The 16,988-nt window shown below is 39.0% G+C and overlaps 1 protein-coding gene across 2 annotated transcripts in view; it reads left to right on the top strand.

The window, feature by feature from the left end:
• Window positions 1-16,988, top strand: part of SRPX (sushi repeat containing protein X-linked) — a 94,276-nt gene that overhangs the window by 35,295 nt on the left and 41,993 nt on the right. Inside the window, exon 2 of one of the 2 annotated variants that reach the window (XM_015245729.3) lies at window positions 14,176-14,235. The exons of the other annotated variant lie outside the window; for it this stretch is intronic. Coding sequence (XP_015101215.2) covers window positions 14,176-14,235 — 60 coding nt within the window. The remainder of the gene's footprint in view (window positions 1-14,175; window positions 14,236-16,988) is intronic. 2 annotated transcript variants of the gene reach the window in all.

Below are 16,988 nucleotides of genomic sequence, written 5' to 3'. Positions count from 1 at the left end.
CAGCTGAGCAGGCTGCAGCCTGTCACTGACAGACAACCCCATGATGTTCATTTAAGAGCTGTTTTCTGGAAGTATCTTCCCTCACATCTCTTTCTCTCTTCCTTCCTCCCTGCCCTCTCTGTGTCTGCCTGTCTCTCCCTGTAATCTGCATTTTATCATTCTACAGCTGTGCCGTTAAAGGCTTGCTGCCTACTCTCCTCAGTACACACTGCTGCAATTTTATTTTATTTTCTTAGTATCTCTCTCTCCTCAATCCTGTTCTTCTCAGTTTTGCTACGATGTGCCAGAATTTTGTAAATTACACCAACTGGTTTACTGCCAAGAACAATGTGCCAGTTGCAGCTTTATTTGGGCAACTTTTTTGAATCTTAAATACAGTATCTGTTTCTGTAAGTACAGCCTTCACGAAGGGAGATGGTGTCTCGTTTTGACGCTGGTGGAACAGCTCCAGCGGGTCAGGAGTGTGTAGACTAAAGTCTCAAGGGGAAAAACCCTTTTGAGGAATTCTCAGTGGATGGGGCACTCTGTTAGTTTCACAGCGGCAGGAAGAGGAAACAGAATCCAGCCGTATTCCCTGAGAAGTTTGCTGTCTGGCTGCGAAGACAGAACCTACACACATCTGAAACGACTTCTGAAAAATCCAAAGCAATGTAAGATTGGTGCTAATTCAAAAATGTGAACAGAGCCTATCAGTGTGAGTAGACTTTAAAGAGAAGATTAGAAAAGACAAACTAGAGAAGCTAGGCTTTGAAATAGCTTTTAAATCAAGAAAGGGGCTAAGAGGAGGGGAAGGGCTTTTCAGGTGGGTTGTGCAAAGGCACGCAGACAGAAACAAGTAGTCGTGAAATTGTACAGGATTTATAGTCAGAAGTGTTCAATCCTTGTTTGCCTTGCGCTTGACATTCACCTCGTTCTCTGAGCTGAGAGGAGCGTCATGAACAAAGTAGCAAAGGGTCGCTGCCCTCCCCACCTATACGTTCTAGTTCCTAAATGATACCTACCTCATGGGATTGCACTGGGACTTAAAGAGGCAATGGAAATGAGCGAATCTGGTGAAGGTTAGAGTCATTCACCATGCTCGTTGTGTATTACCAGCTGGAGGAGAAGGAGGGCGTGTTGATTTGCCTGACTGCTAGAGGTTGGCTGTAGGAATATTCAGAGAGAACATAATTTGAAGATATGTTCTACACTCTTCTCCCCACTACTTTCACTCCCTTTTACAGATGAACAAACTGAGGCTCAGGAAAGAAAAGTGACTTTCCAAGTCAAGGCCATACAGTTAATGGAGGAGTTAGAACTTAATCCCAGGACTCTTTCAACTGCATCCTACCAGAGAGGATGGCCATGGGCGATTGAGGAAGCTCGGTACCTGCTTGGCGTTTCGTGGGTTAGAACATCCATGTCCTGAATTAATCAGGGGAAAGCAAAGGCTTCCATCACTGCCCTCAGAAGCCTTCCTCAGATAGATATCTTCATTTGGAGAGAGGAAACAAGGAGTTAACTAGACAAGGCTATTATCTATGGGTTTTCAGAATATTCTAAATCTCTGTTTTTCCAATTATTTTGCCTAAGACCTATAGGAAGAAATATATTCTACTGTGGTCTATTATTAGGGTGAATACATTATTTGTTGTCCAATCAGAACACTTTTGAGTGTGAAAGGAAGTGCTAGTGATGTTAATGCTGGGACAACAGACACAAAATGGGGCTGTCTCATGCAAACTAGGGACACCCTCCAACATATACGCCTAAGTAATTAAACAAAAGTTGTACAAAGTAGTATTTATCTTTAATATGTGCGATGAACCCTGACATTTTCGATGCTATTCTATTTCACTACAAAAATACTAGTTATGACCCATGACATTGGGTCAGAAGTGTGAAATACACTACTCCAGCTGATCACTGGTACACGTGGAGGGGCTTGGGATGGTGACGGAGGAGGAAAGAGGGGCTATGGTGACGTGCGTGTCTCAAATGTACTGTAAACTCGTCCCATCTGAACATTTTGGTGAACATTCTCCTCCAAGGAAAACACTGGTAATAAACCTTGCCTTCAGTCTATTCCCCACGATTAGCAAAAAGTTTATCTAGGTTGATCTTTCTGGATCCTCTTGCTCCTCTTGGAAGAGGCATCGTCTCTGTGTACTTGTCCCACCCTCTTTTCTTACCCTTGGACTTTTATCTGTTAGTCTGCCACTGATTCAGAGGTATAAAGCTTCCAAGGAGCAGTGTCTCCTTCACGGTGTCTGGCCCTCTGTGTACTTGCTCCTACGTCTTGGAGTTGAAGCTGATGGTCTCGAAAAGCTAAATTGTCTTCTCTGCTCCACTCCTTCAAACACACATTTATACACAACTCTTGGACCTCTCTCCTCTGCCTCGAAACTTAGCAAGACATAACAGAGCAGGTCTTGCCTGCCAGTCGGGCATGTGAGACACCTGGGCTTCCTCAATGGTCCTCCACATGTTAGGACTTTCTAGCCAAGAAGCCCTTGCAGATTTACCCACAGAGGAGAGAAGGTGGACTCTACCCTCTGTCCACCCTTCTTCGGGGTCCCCCAAAATGTTTGAATGCTTGTATGTGTTAGCAAGAGCCACAGAATGTGAGAGACTCAAGAGTAATATTTTGCAGAATTAAAATAACTTTCTGTAGGCTCCCATTTTGTAAATATCTTTAAAACATGAAGGTGTATAGAGAATCACATGGGTTTTCCTGCCTCAAAGGATACATGATGGTTATATCTTGAGACTGAACGTCGTTTTTTCCTAAAGCAGATTTTATCACATGATCATTTGAATTCATAGACTAAACTTGACAACAGTATATTTTACTAGAGAGGACTGAGAATGTGGCTTTTCCTGGTAGTTATTAAATTGAATATATCTCTATATATTTCTAAATCGTAAATCATACAAGATGGTTGAGACAGAGGAATTGAAAAATACGCACAGAAAACTTTGGTGGCACTAAGATTCCTGACTATGCTTAATGCTTTAAAAAGTTCTTGAAAAACTTATCAGTCCAAATATAAGTTTGTCTTATTTTAAGATTTTTATCAGAAGCCTAAAATATGCACATACTAAATTAGATAGAAAATGTGATTGTGGACCATCAAATGAGACATTTGTAAAATAAGCCAAGGATAGTAGTAATATTTTAATGTAGTATTTTAGAACCATATACATATGTCATTTAAACTTTATGATAACTCTATAAGGCATGGCCAATTGGGGTGTTTGAATTTTAGGAAAATTCAATGGCTCTCTTTGGTTCCCTGGAAGCAGACCCTGTGACTCATAGGGGGACTGTTCTCAGGGAAAACCTACAAGTGAAAGGGGGGAACAAAAAAGGACCCAAGCAAGGATATAGTTTTGGATAAAATCTAGCACCACAAGGTGCTCTGGAGCACAAATCCTACAAGACTGTACTCCCATCCACACCCCCTTTTTTGTTTTTAAAACAAATAATGCTTCTCTCAGAATTTTTGTGGGTTAGGATCTGGTCATGGCTTAGCTGGCTCAACTTGATTATGAGGTTGCAATCAAGTTGGCTTGGCCTGAGGTTTCATCTGAAGGCTCGACGTGTGTGTGGGTGGTGGGATGAGTGGGGCGGAGATCTTTTTCCAGCCTTACTCACATTATTATTGGCAGGCTTTGGTTCCTTACCACATGGACCTCTCTGTAGGACTCCATCATGACTTGGCAGCCAGCATGTCCCAGGATGAGTAATCCAAGAGACACAGAGAGTGTCCAAGATGGAAACCACAGTCTTTTTATAACTAACCTCAGAAGAGATATGACATCCCTTCTGCCATATTCTGTTCATTAGAAGCAAAGTCAGTAAGTCCATTCCACACTCAAAGAGAGGGAGTTACACAAAGGTATAAGTTCCAGGAGAAAGGGATCACTTGGGGCCATCTTAGAGGCTGCATATGACAGTCTACCCTCAGGCACCCAATGATCCATGTTCTTCCCACATGCGAAATACACTCATTCCCTCCCAAGGTCCCTAAAAGTCATCCTGTTGTAGTAGCATCAGCTCAAAATCCAGAATCTCATCATCTAAATCAGGTCTGGGTGGGGATGAGAGTCCTTAGGTGTGCTTTAACTCTAACTGCTTGAATGCAGTTCTTCTCTATCTGTAGACCTATAAAACCAAAGGGATAAGTTATCTGTTCCCCAAATACCCAACCTGCAGTGGTTGAATAGGCAGAATATAACTGCTATAGGGTTCCTATTAAAAATGGGGTTAAATGGGAGGCATAAAGGGGTCACTGGTCCATAGAAATCCTGAAATCTAGCTGGACACATTTTGGTAGTTCCTTGTTCAAGCCTCACAGTCTGGAAAGAATTCTTTATGGTTCTCTACTCTACTTTCTGGGCTCTTGATTCCACCCTCTGAGCATCCTTTCCTTTTTCATGGAAGGTATCATCTATTTACAGCTAAGCAGCTCTGTGGGCCTGTTTCCTGACAGTAGAATTCTGGGAGTTCAGAGGCCTCTCCTCATTGTGTATTATCTCTGTCCCCCTCAGTCATGTTGGTAATATTTCTGGATATATAACTCATTAAGAACTTTGTGGGTCTCCTGTGAATCTTCTTGGAGTTTGTTCCACTAGACAAAAGCCACATCCATAAATATCATAGACATAAACTCTTCTCTGCTGTTTGAGAGGATCTCTGAGACATATCCTTACTCTGCTTAAAGGGCCTTTTGTATGACTGCAAATACTCTGAAGTACCGCCTTGACTTAACAAAGGATTTGACGGTCATATCCTTGGCATCATCTTTAGACTATGTTTTCCTGGCAGAGCCTTGGATTTGATTTTTGTTCAGAAGCCATTCAGATGTCCTTTTGACTTTACTACAGTTGCGGAGGAGCCCCTTTGGCAAATCACTTGCTAGCACTAAATCATCTGGTTCCCATAAATGAATACCCTATGGCTTTCAATAGTGCAAAATACCTTTTTCTAAACATCCAAATCCCTTCAGTATTGTCACAGTTCACATTTATATCCTGAAGCTGTACTGAGTAGGATAAAACCATTCCAGACATAAGAGCATAATGACACATGATTTATATGTCATAAGAAATATGAGGCAGATTTTTCTCTTTTCTTCCAACATCTGTTGACTACCAATTTGGAATCATATGCTAGATATACAAGACAAATTAGACATAGTTCTCACTGAGCAATTTAGAGACATGATTTATCTCCACAGAATGTATATATTTTTTATCTCAAGGTCATTTATTTATTTATTTTTATTTAAGTATAGTCAGTTACAATGTGTCAATTTCTGGTGTACTGCACAATGTCCCTGTCATACATATACACACATGTATTCGTTTTCATATTCTTTTTCATTATAGGTTATTACAAGATATTGAATGTAGTTCCCTGTGCTATATAGAAGAAACTTTAAAATCTATTTTGGCATATAGTGGCTAACATTTGCAAATCTCAAACTCCCAGATTTATCCCTACCTACCGCCTTACCTCCAGTAGCCATAAGATTGTTTACTATGTCTGCTAGTCTGTTTCTGTTTTGTAGATGAGTTCATTAGTGTCCTCTTTTTTCTTTTTTTTTTAGATTCCACATATGAGTGATATCATATGGTATTTTTCTTTCTTTTTCCGGCTTATTTCACTTAGAATGATGATCTCTAGGTCCATCCATGTTGCTGCAAATGTCATTATTTGTTATTTTTATGGTTGAGTAGTATTCCATTGTATGTGTGTGTGTGTGTGTGTGTGTGTGTGTGTGTGTATATATATATATATATATATATATATATATATATATATACTACAACTTCTTTTTCCAGTCATCTGTCGATGGACATTTAGGTTACTTCCGTGTCTTGGCTATTGTAAATAGTGCTGCTATGAACATTGGGGTTCATGTGTCTTTTTGAATTAGAGTTCCCTCTGGATATATGCCCAGGAGTGGGATTGCTGGATCATATGGTAAGTGTATTTTTAGTCTTTTGAGGAATCTCCATACTGTTTTCCATAATGGCTGCACCAAACTACATTCCCACCAACAGTGTAGGAGGGTTCCCTTTTGTCCACACCCTCTCCAGCATTTATCATTTGTGGACTTTTGAATGATGGCCATTCTGACTGGTGTGAGGTGATACCTCATTGTGGTTTTAATTTGCATTTCTCTGATAATTAGTGATACTGAGCATTTTTTCATGTGCCTGTTGGCCATTTGTATTTCTTCCTTGGAGAATTACTTGTTTAAGTCTTCTGCCCATTTTTGGATTGGGTTGTTTGTTTTTTTCTTATTAAGTTGTATGAGCTGTTTATGTATTCTGGAAATAAAACCTTTATCAGTCTGATCATTAGCAAATATTTTCTCCCATTCTGTAGGTTGTCATTTTGTTTTGTTTGTGGTTTCCTTTGCTCTCCAAAAGCTTACAAGTTTAATTCCATCCCAATTGTTTATTTTTGCTCTTATTTCTATTGCCTGGGTAGACTGCCCTAGGAGAACATTGCTGAGATGTATATGAGACAATATTTTGCCTATGTTTTCTTCTAGGAGGTTTATTGTGTCTTGTCTTATATTTAAGTCTTTAAGCCATTTTGAGTTTATTTTTGTATATGGTGTGAAGGAGTGTTCTAACTTCATTGATTTACATGCTGCTACCCAGTTTTCCCAACACCACTTGCTGAAGAGACTGCCTTTTCTCCATTGTATATTTCTTGCCTCCTTTGTCGAAGATTAATTGACCGTAGGTCTGTGGGTTTATTTCTGGGCCTTCTATTCTGTTCCGTTGAACCATATGTCTGTTTTTAGGTCAATACCATGCTGTTTTGATTACTATAGCTCTGTAGTATTGTCTGAAGTCTGGGAAGGTTATTCCTCCAGCTTCATTCTTTTTCTTCAATATTGCTATGGCAATTCTGGGTCTTTTGTGATTCCATATAAATTTTAGGATTATTTACTCTAGTTCTGTGAAAAATGTCCTGGGTAATTTGATAGGGATCGCGTTAACTCTGTAGATTGCCTTGGGCAATATGTCCCTTTTAACAATATTGATTCTTCTAATCCAAGAGCATGAGATGTCTTTCCATTTCTTTAAGTCATCTTTAATTTCCTTAATTAATGTTTTGTAGTTCTCCATGTATAAGTCTTTCACCTCCTTGGTCAGATTTATTCCTAAGTATTTTATTGTTTTGGATGCAGTTTTAAAAGGGGTTGTTTCTTTATTTTCTCTTCCTGCTATTTCATTGTTTGTGTAAAGAACTGCAAATGATTTCCGTATGTTAATCATGTATACTGCTACCTTGCCGAATTCTTTTATCAGCTCTAGTATTTTTTGTAAGTTAAATCTAGACCTTTGCTATATAGTGTGGTAGCTACTAGCCACATGGCTATTTAAGTTTAAATTAATTAAATGAAATTAAAAATGCAGTTGCACTAGCCATATTTCAGGTGTTTAATAATCACATGTGGCTAGTAGCTACCCTATTGGACAGCACAGATACAGAACATGCCCATCATTGCAGAAAGTTCCACTGGACAGCAATAATCTAGGGGGAAAATCTAATAAAGATAAGCATTTATTCTTGTTTTAAATATATTTGTTTCTACTGTCTCATACTAAAAAGAGTCAAATATCAGGGAGATACTACATACTTCTTTAGTAAATATTCTAATGTGCTTCATAATAAAGAATGCTGCAGAAACCATGGTTCTTAATAAATTTTTGGATCACAGACCCTTATAAAATCTACTAAAAGGTAGCAACTTCTTCCTTAAGAAAGTATATTCAGGTACCAAAAAGCATATCCAGTTCCAGGGAGCTCATGGACCCCCTCAAAGCCCTTCCATTGATCCTCTAGGAGGCCAGGGACCCAGGTTAAAAATCTTTACTGCAAAGTGAGTCTGATTTTCCCATTGATTTTCAGTATAAAATCGATGATGCAGTTTACTATTAAATATGGTGACTTCTAATCATAAAATTATATTTAGAGTAATGATGAGGAGGAAAAAACAAAAATTTCTGACAAAATATTAAGAATGCATACATAGCTGTCTTCAAATAACTTAAAAATAAACCCAAGTCTTTGAGCTAAAACTTTAACACAGAGCCGGCAAATCTGTCAATTTGGATCATGTATCACAATCAATAAAGATATGTAGTTTTAGCAAATTGGCTACATCTTCCATGAGTCTCAGATGTCCCCCACTATCCCCCACCCTCACAATGAAAAAACTTAGGGTGATGGAAGGAGCACTCTGGTTGTCTTCTAAAATCTAAATTCCTGGTGTTATTCTAATACATATAATGGAATATTTCTTAAGAGTGAGTTGGTACCTAAATGATATTATTTACCATTTCATTTCAGAATGAAAGGGTGGGATTCTGTAGGCCGGGAAGACCCTTCTTTGAACTTTGGAAAAAAGAAGTGGCTATTTCTTTGCAAATCTGTTGAATTAGATGAAGTTTCTGCAAGGAGAGCAGAATTATAAATGGAATTGGCTCCAGGTATGGCTGAGGGACAGAATCCTACATGGCACTGAGTTTCTGATTTCTGAGCCAATGTAGAATTTGTATTTGTGTGGAAGAAGCACTGAAGCATTCTTTCCAAAGAGTGGTAATCTGAACCATATGAGGACTGATTAATGGTTGTCATAATAAAACCTCAATTAACCAGAATTCTAAAGGGATGGCCTTTTGTAAATAAATAATAGTCTGTTAGGAAACTTCCCTCTCTCCTTCCCCCGCCAACCTCTCTCTTTCTCTCTTTTTAAAATTCCTTTCTTTATATTTTAACCCTGTGGAAAAATCTTTCTCCAATATGTGTGAATCTCCTTTCCTGCTTTACTAACTACAATCTGCTGAGCATAGGCTGGTCAGTGGTCTTTTTTCTTTTTTAACTGAAGTATAGTCAGTTACAATGTGTCAATTTCTGGTGCACAGCACAATGTCCCAGTCATGCATATACATACATATATTCATTTTCATATTTTTTCATTAAAGGTTGTTACAGGATATAGAACATAGTTCCCTGTACTTGGTCAGTGGTCTTTGATCTTATTGTATCCTTCATGATGTCCATTTTGTAGACTGGTCGTCATTTTTTTTTCTCAAATTCTTTCCTAGATCTTTTTTTATTGTGGTAAAAAAAACATATATGAAACAAAGTTTGCCATTTTAACCATTTTTAAGTATATAATTAAGTGACATTAATTACGTTCACATCGTCGTGTAACCATCATTGCTATCTCTTTTCAAAACCCTTTCATAACCCCAAACAGAAACTCTGTAACCACTAAGCAATAACTTCCCATTCCCCTCTTCCTCCAGCTTCTGGTAACCTCTATAATCTACCTTCTGTCTCTATGGTCATCATTTTTTTTATAGAAGTTGATGTATGAGTTTCGGCTACATAAAAACTGGAAGTATTCAGGAAGGGGGAGCTAATGTCCATTTATTTTGTTTTCACTTCTTTTATCTCCTGTCAACAATAGACAGGAAATTTCCTGTTTATTTGTGAATCAGTTTGCATGCTTTCAGCCGCAAGTCACAAACAATGCTATTCACAGTGGCTCACATTGAGAGGACATTTGTTAGTGATGGAGCAAGAAGTATGGAGGTCAGAGATCTAGGATTAACTTAGTAGCCCAATAAAGTCATCACAGATCCCAGGTTCTTTTTATCCTTCCATTCTACCATCCTCAGCCGAAAATCTTCTGACCGCTGGCCCTGAACTTGACTGTGTAGCAGTCCTTTTAGATGTGTAGCAAGGCTTTGGGATGTGAGGACTTGGAATAGTGTGAAACGAATTATACGTATTGAATACGACAGTCCAGCATTTTTTGCCTTTAGCTATTCAATATGTTTTTTTCCAAACTTTTAAATAATGATATGCTCAATGAAGAAAAACGGAAAAGATAGAAAAAAGGGGGGAAATTTTCACCCATTAATTCTACTGCTCCAACATGGAGGGTGATGGTGTGTTCTTCCAGCCACCTTCCCCACTTCTTTTCTCCCTCCTTCCCTGTCTTCTTTTTTTAAATAAAGTATTTCAAATATAAGAAAAGTAATCATCATCTAGATTCAACTGATATGAACATTTTCTCACATTTGCTTCAGATCTTTTATGTTTGTAAGAAGTAAGAGATCAGTGGCCCCGGTGTGTGCATTTTTGAGTTCCTTCCCCTTCCTCCCTGCCCAGAGGAAACCATTAATACGAAGTTGATGTGTATCTTTCCAATCCAGTATAAGTTTAGTGCATATCTATAGAAAACTATAGTATTAGTTTCTGCAATTTAAAATTTTATATACTCGATCTCACACTCTAGATAGATTATTAACTATACATGGTGTGTTTGAGATTTTGTCGTTTCATGTAGAGCAAGTTCACTCATTTTAACTTTTACAGCTTCCTGTTATCTGAATACACCACCATTTTTTTCTAGGAATGGTGTTATACATTGGTTTTGACTAATGGCAATGCTGGAAGGAGCAGGCTTGCACATGCTTACACTTGCAGTCTGCCGGATCTCCTGAGGCCTATGTCTAGGAATGGAATGGCTGATCTGAAGGGTAGGTTCAGATGTAGTGCAAAATTCCTCTCCAGCCTAGTTGAACAATTGTATTTCCACCAGCAGAGCTTGTGAACTGCCTCCTGACCTCTTTGGCAGTTACATTTTTCCCAGTCTGATGATTGCGAATTGGTCTCTTAGATATATATTGTCCTAAATACTAGTGAGGTTGAAGATTCTTTCATATTAACATTTTGTGGCATTTGCTTCAGATTCAGATACTTTTTCTACAAAGCTCCTGTTCATCTTTGTCATTTTTTTCTGTCGGACTATCTTCTTTATATATTCTGGGTAATAATTCTGCCTGACAAACATTGCAAATATTTTCTGCCAGTCTGGGTCTTGTCTTTAAGCTTTGTTTATATGTCTTTTACTGCTTAGGAGTTTTACATTTTTGTGCAGTGAAGTGTAGCAGTATTTTTCTTTATGGGTTATGGTTTGTAAGGTTTGTTTTGATAGTCTTTCCCTACCTCACGGTTATGCAGATATTCTTCATTTTTCTCAAAATTTTGGCTTTCAAATTTAGGTCTATAAACTGTCTGGAAATGATTTTTTGGTATGGTATAAACTAGGACTCCTAGGGTTTTTTTTTTCTGTATGTGTGTGTGTGTGTGTGTGTGTGTGTGTGTGTGTGTGTGTGTGTAGCTGATTAATCCCAGCATATTTATTGACCTTTTTCCCCACTGATTAGTAATCCTACCTTAAAATATTCCAAATTTGACATATGAATAAGTGTCAACATTATATATGTAACATATAGTATATAATATATATTCAGTTCCATACTTCATCTTGAATACAGTTTGCAGTATCTGCTTTTCTGCTTAGCTGTATTTCATACAGATTTTCCCATTCCAAACTTGATTTTGTGGCTTTAGAATAGCTTGTTGATATAAGATCATTTGTTTGCACATTCTCCTATTGTTAGATGTTTAATTTTCACTATAATACACAGTATGTGATGAATATGTCTCAGAATACTGATGTACTGGTAAAGTGGGGCCACGCACCCCAGGCACACCTGTCTCTCCAGTAGATCGCAGTCCCTTTCCGTCTCTACAGAGGGTCCCCTCCTCATGAGTTAACACATCTTCAGTTAATTCTTAATGAGCCAGTGTTGTTGTGATGGTCATGGAGATGCGCCGATCAGCTCTTCCTTCAAGGAAGGGGTGGTTGTCTCCGCTGGAGGTAATGCGATCATCAGACACCCGTCAGCTTTCAGTCCCTTCATAGGTTGCTTCAGCTGTTGGGAGTGCTTCACCCACGTTCATGTCCTTTTCAAGGTGGGTGGTATCCGATGGCTGATTGAGGGAGGGATATAGAGGCTCGGCCATTTTAGCCACCATAGGAAGCTGTCACTGAGCAGACATCAAAGCTTGGCTTCTCCCTCTGTCCAAACATGCTTCCTTCTTATCCCTTTCACAGGTGTTGATCCCTAACCAACATCCTGTGCGCTAAACTCCATCTCAGAAGATACTTTCCAGAGAGCCCAATCTGTGACAGTTGTCTTCTTTGCTTAGAGCCAGGAATGGGTCCAGAGCCTCTTACTGCCTAGATAGATGGTACGGAGGCCACGATGACTTGGGAAAGAGGGAAGTGCTCTTAATATAAGACAGATCTCTCAACACTTAGAAATATGCCATATGGAGTTGGAGAATTCAGCAGTTCTTGGAGGAATTCCAGTTCAGCTCTGACTATGGAGGGAAATGCAGGCAGGGCAGGAGGGGAGGAACTGTAGATTCTTAAACGTTTCTAATATATTCAAAATGTATTTTGGACATGAGACTTCTTCACGTTACATGCATAAGGTTTTTTTTTTCCATTATGAAAGTAATACATGTGTATAATAGACAATTTAGAAGAGAAGGAAGAAGAGCATCTAATGATCATAGACTGTTCTATGCATTGTTTCTTTTGAATTTGTTTAACATTGTTATAAATCACACCATTTATATAATTTTATTATAGCACGTTTTTCACTTAATGGTATAACATTTTTCTATGCTATTGTAACTGTTAGTCAACATTTTAATGGCTACATTTTATTATACCCAATGAACGTACTATGGTTTATTTAGCCATAATACTATTTAGCCAGTTTATAGTCTTTTGCTGTTGTAAATAACATTGCAAACCAATCTTGGTGTGTAAACTCTTTTTCTAATATTCAATATTATTTCTTTGGGATAGATTCCTAGAAGTGGAATCACTGAATCAAGGGGTTTGAACATAGGCTTTTGATTCATGTTGCTGGATTGCTTTCTTGAAGGGTTTTATGTTCACTTTTTGATATGGAATAAGGAACAGTTTGTGTAATTCTGTATCTGTCTGGGTGGCCAGAGACCAGGCGAAGAAACCTGAAGGTGGGCTTCTCTGGTTGGTGGGGGTCCTTTCCAAATGGACGTAGTCCGGCCTTCATCACCTCCCCACTTTCAGTTCCACACACCATTTCTCATCCAGAATACCAGTGGAGCAGGACCATTACTCGATTCACTTATCCTGTTATTTGAATCCTGGAAATTCAAATAACCTCATAAAAGAGAGTGTTCTTATCTGTGATGGTTGTAGTCCCTGCAGGTAAATGTGTGATCAAGACACTGCTAACTCAAGAGTCAGCGATCAGATTAGGAAGGCTGGAGGGAAAGATCTCTAAATTTAAGTTTACTGCTTTGAGGGGGGCGGGTAGAGCTCAGTGATAGAGCACATGCTTAGCATGCACGAGGTCCTGGGTTCAGTCCTCAGGGCAGCTGGTAACAAACAAACAAACAAACAAACAAGTCTAAATTACACCCATCCCACACAAAATGAAACTTAAAAAAAAAAAAGATTAGTGCTTTGAAGCTTGGGGCCTGGTACTGTGTTGAAGATGAAGCATCTCCCGTTTACTGGAATTCAATATTTAACATTTTAAAAAATGATTCAGTTCCAACTTACAAATGAGTTTAAATTTAAAAATTAAATCCAGACTTTCTCTCTGAGGCTGTGGTTTTCAAGAGTAGCAAGGCTCATCAAGAAATTTGCCTTTAGCTATGCCTTGGTGAGAGGTTTTGAATAAACATCCAGATCACCAATTTCAGCCTTCATTTCCTGCAAATATACCGAGGCAGCTTTGTATTTCTTTCGCCATTAAGATAAGACATTTGATTTGCCTCCTGACCCTCCACCCAAGTTCATTTTACAAGATGAACTGATTTTCAGGTACCATAAACACCCAGTTCTACCAGGTTTGCTTTGACTGCTGGAGAAACCGTGGGCCATGTCTGAGTCACACACATTTTACTGCGTCTCCCCTGGCATGAGATTCATATACTTTGGCATCTTCTCAGAGTGAAGTTGACTTTCTCTCAATCCCAAGTCCAGAATTCCAGTTGGCATGTGGTGATTCCACAACAGTTTGAGGCTCATCTTGATTGGCTCTGGCACTCTCGGCCCAGCCAGGTTCACTCTGAGAGGTCCCCTGTCCCTTCATGAATGGCCACAGAAGCTTTTACTCTTGGCTCTGCGTTCTAATAGCCCCTCTTGCATGAACTGTGCCAAAGCAATGCTTCGAAATATTCGTCCATATCGTGTGGCTTTTCTTGCTGCAGTTTCTGTTCTTTTTTTATTGTAGGATCTGGAGACTCACCGCTAGAAGACGATGAAGTCGGGTATTCACACACTAGATATAAAGGTGAATGCTTTGCTTATGTGCTAATGAAGACCTGCTGATGCCAGGGGAACTTTCCTTTTTGCCCTGCCGAGCAGACTATAATAAAGTGACCAGACAACACATTTTAAGTTCTAATGACCTGTCCGGAAAACAAAACAGTTAAAAATTAATACGCATATGCTCCCAGTTAAAAGAAAAACAAATGAAAGAAAACAGAAAGCATTTGGAAATCTCTCAAGTGCTGTCCTTCAGCAACCCAGTGGTCATTTTATTCTCATAAATTTCTTTACTGTCCTTACTTCTGCAAAGCCAAGCTCTAGCTGATGAAAAGTGAAAATCAAGCCATGAGTTCTGCCTGATTCATACATTACAGCCAGAATCGTCCAGAGTAAACCACTCAAGGTCAAATCTGGACCCAGTGCTGCTAATGTATTGAGATGAATGGGGAATGAGAAAACTTGATTTTCATAAGCTCATTTCATCGTGCACTTTCTGAGTCTAGTTTGGCTCCTGAAATGATGAGTAAAGTGTGTTGCCCAATGAAACTTTAATGATAAAGAACTCCATCTCTATACATTTCTAGCAGCCCCCACCCCCACCCCAGCAGATATAAAAAGCCTAATCAAGAACCTTCTATGCAGGCTCAGGTAAGTCTGTCCACAAATATTCCTACTGGTGAGTCATTTCTCCAAAGCTTAGGGAGCCCTGGGAAAAGTGAGGGTAAATTTAGATTATTTCTCCCTGAATCCAGATCCTTTTACAGTTGAGAAATAATTTGAGGAAAATTGGTTAATAAATTTCCATTGTGGCATTTTGCCCAGGAAGTTTGTCTACATCCTGGCAAAAGGATACCCTCCTGCTCTGTTGTGACGTGTCTAAGTTATAGGAGAATCAGGGTAGTGCTGGTCAGCCTTTGGTTGAAGAGAGTCCTTCCGTTGTTTTTCACGTAAATGAGCAACCTTTCTAATATAATGACTGGTGCCTTTGTCCAGAGGTGCTCCCTACCATATTCCACATTTGCTTATGACCTGTGAATATACATACTCATTCCTATGCCCAGCTCCTATATTATTTCCTCAGGAATTAACCAATCAAGCAAAGCACAAACTTGTTAATTAGATGTTTGGGATAAGATGACATTCTGATTCCTAACACTTCTTAATGAATTGAGAGTTTTGAAAAATATATTTTTTGAGTCCCTTATTGAAAAATCTTTCTGAAATACATGTGTGCGAATGTGACCCTTCATATGTGCAAGAGAGGTTGTCTAGTGCCCTGGGATCATTGTTCCCAGTATTCATCCTCATCTCGCAGCAGTGCCAATGCGGAAGGTAGACCAGATGGCCAAAATATGTGCCTTCCCTAGAGCCTACCCTAAATGTTTAAGAATTAATGCTTCTTAGGAAATTATTTTCATGGTCATTTTTTTTGTTTTGTTTTAAAACAGAGGCAAGCCATTGTTAACTGGGGGATTAGTTCTAGATCCTCAGGCCCCTACACAGTGTCTGGCACAGAGTATATACTCAATAAGTGGTATTTAAGTAAGTTAAATTTGTAATTTACAAAATTTATGAAAGAAGGAAGAAAGTGAAATGAAACCAACATTTATTGTGTTCCCAGAATGTGGCAAGAATTGTTTTTGATTCTTTTACAGGGAATACCATCATACCTTCACACTAATTGAGGGAAGAAGGAAGGCGTGTAGAGATAGGTTGCTATTACTGATTTACAGGTGAAGGAACCACAGATTAGAGCGGGGAGGTGACTTGCCCAGTGTCACGCAGCTAGCAGACATTACGTTTGGGTCTGAAATCCAGATGTTTTAGCTCAACATCCAGAGTTTACCAGTGGCTCCTCATTAGTCTGCTACATGACACTGCTTACTCTAGGACCTTCACAGCAGCCCAGGAAGAAGAAGAAACTTTCCTGAAAAATTGATTTAGGTTTCTCCTTAAATGAACCCTATCTTAATTAATTGAAGCAGCATTAGAACTTCTTTTCTCTAAACCTCTATGTTAAACATTTCACTAACTCACTTTAATTTATGATGCTTACATGCACTTCAAATTCTAGTCACTCACTGACTTTTTAAATATTATCACTGCAGAGCTGTTAAAATGTCAAAATATCTTCCAAAGATTTGTCTTGGAAGGTAATCCAAAAGAAAAAAAATTTGGGGGGGGGGCAAATAAATAAAAACAAGATTTTTTTCCCCCACATGCTGACAACAGCACAGCTTTTGGACACGTTGCCAACACTGCTAGGAGGATTTGAAGACTCAGAATATCTGAGTTAAAAAAAAATCTGCTGAGTGCGTTGTTGTCCTGAACTATGTGAATTTGTGATACGTGTATACACACGTCATTCTCTAATGTACCTGTTAGCCTTCAATGTTTGTCCTGGGCACATTTGTGGGAAAGACAGCCATAATGTGTGTGCTAAGAATTGCAGGTATGCTGTCTCATATTAGTTTACTGTAAAATTGTGTCCCTCCTAAACTCACGTCACAGTCCAGAAGCTGGAGGATGTGAGTATGTTCAACATTTGAGTGAAAAAACAAGAATTGGATACTCTTCCAATTTGTACATCCATGGAATTGTGATCAAGACCCAGAATGCAAAAAGGACTTGCCTTCAGCTGGAAGGGTTACAGGAGATGAGAAAAGTTAACAGTCAGAAGGAGTAAGGAGGTTGGCATGGCTGTGAGATGGGTAGGGGATCGGGGAGGAATAAGACAGAATTTGAATCCTACAACTTTAAAGCTATGCTAGATGG

The sequence above is a fragment of the Vicugna pacos genome, chromosome X (genome assembly GCF_048564905.1).
Source record: "Vicugna pacos chromosome X, VicPac4, whole genome shotgun sequence".
NCBI classification, from domain to species: Eukaryota; Metazoa; Chordata; class Mammalia; order Artiodactyla; family Camelidae; genus Vicugna; species Vicugna pacos.
Note: the sequence above shows the minus strand (reverse complement) of the source record. Positions and strands in the feature narration are given on the sequence as shown.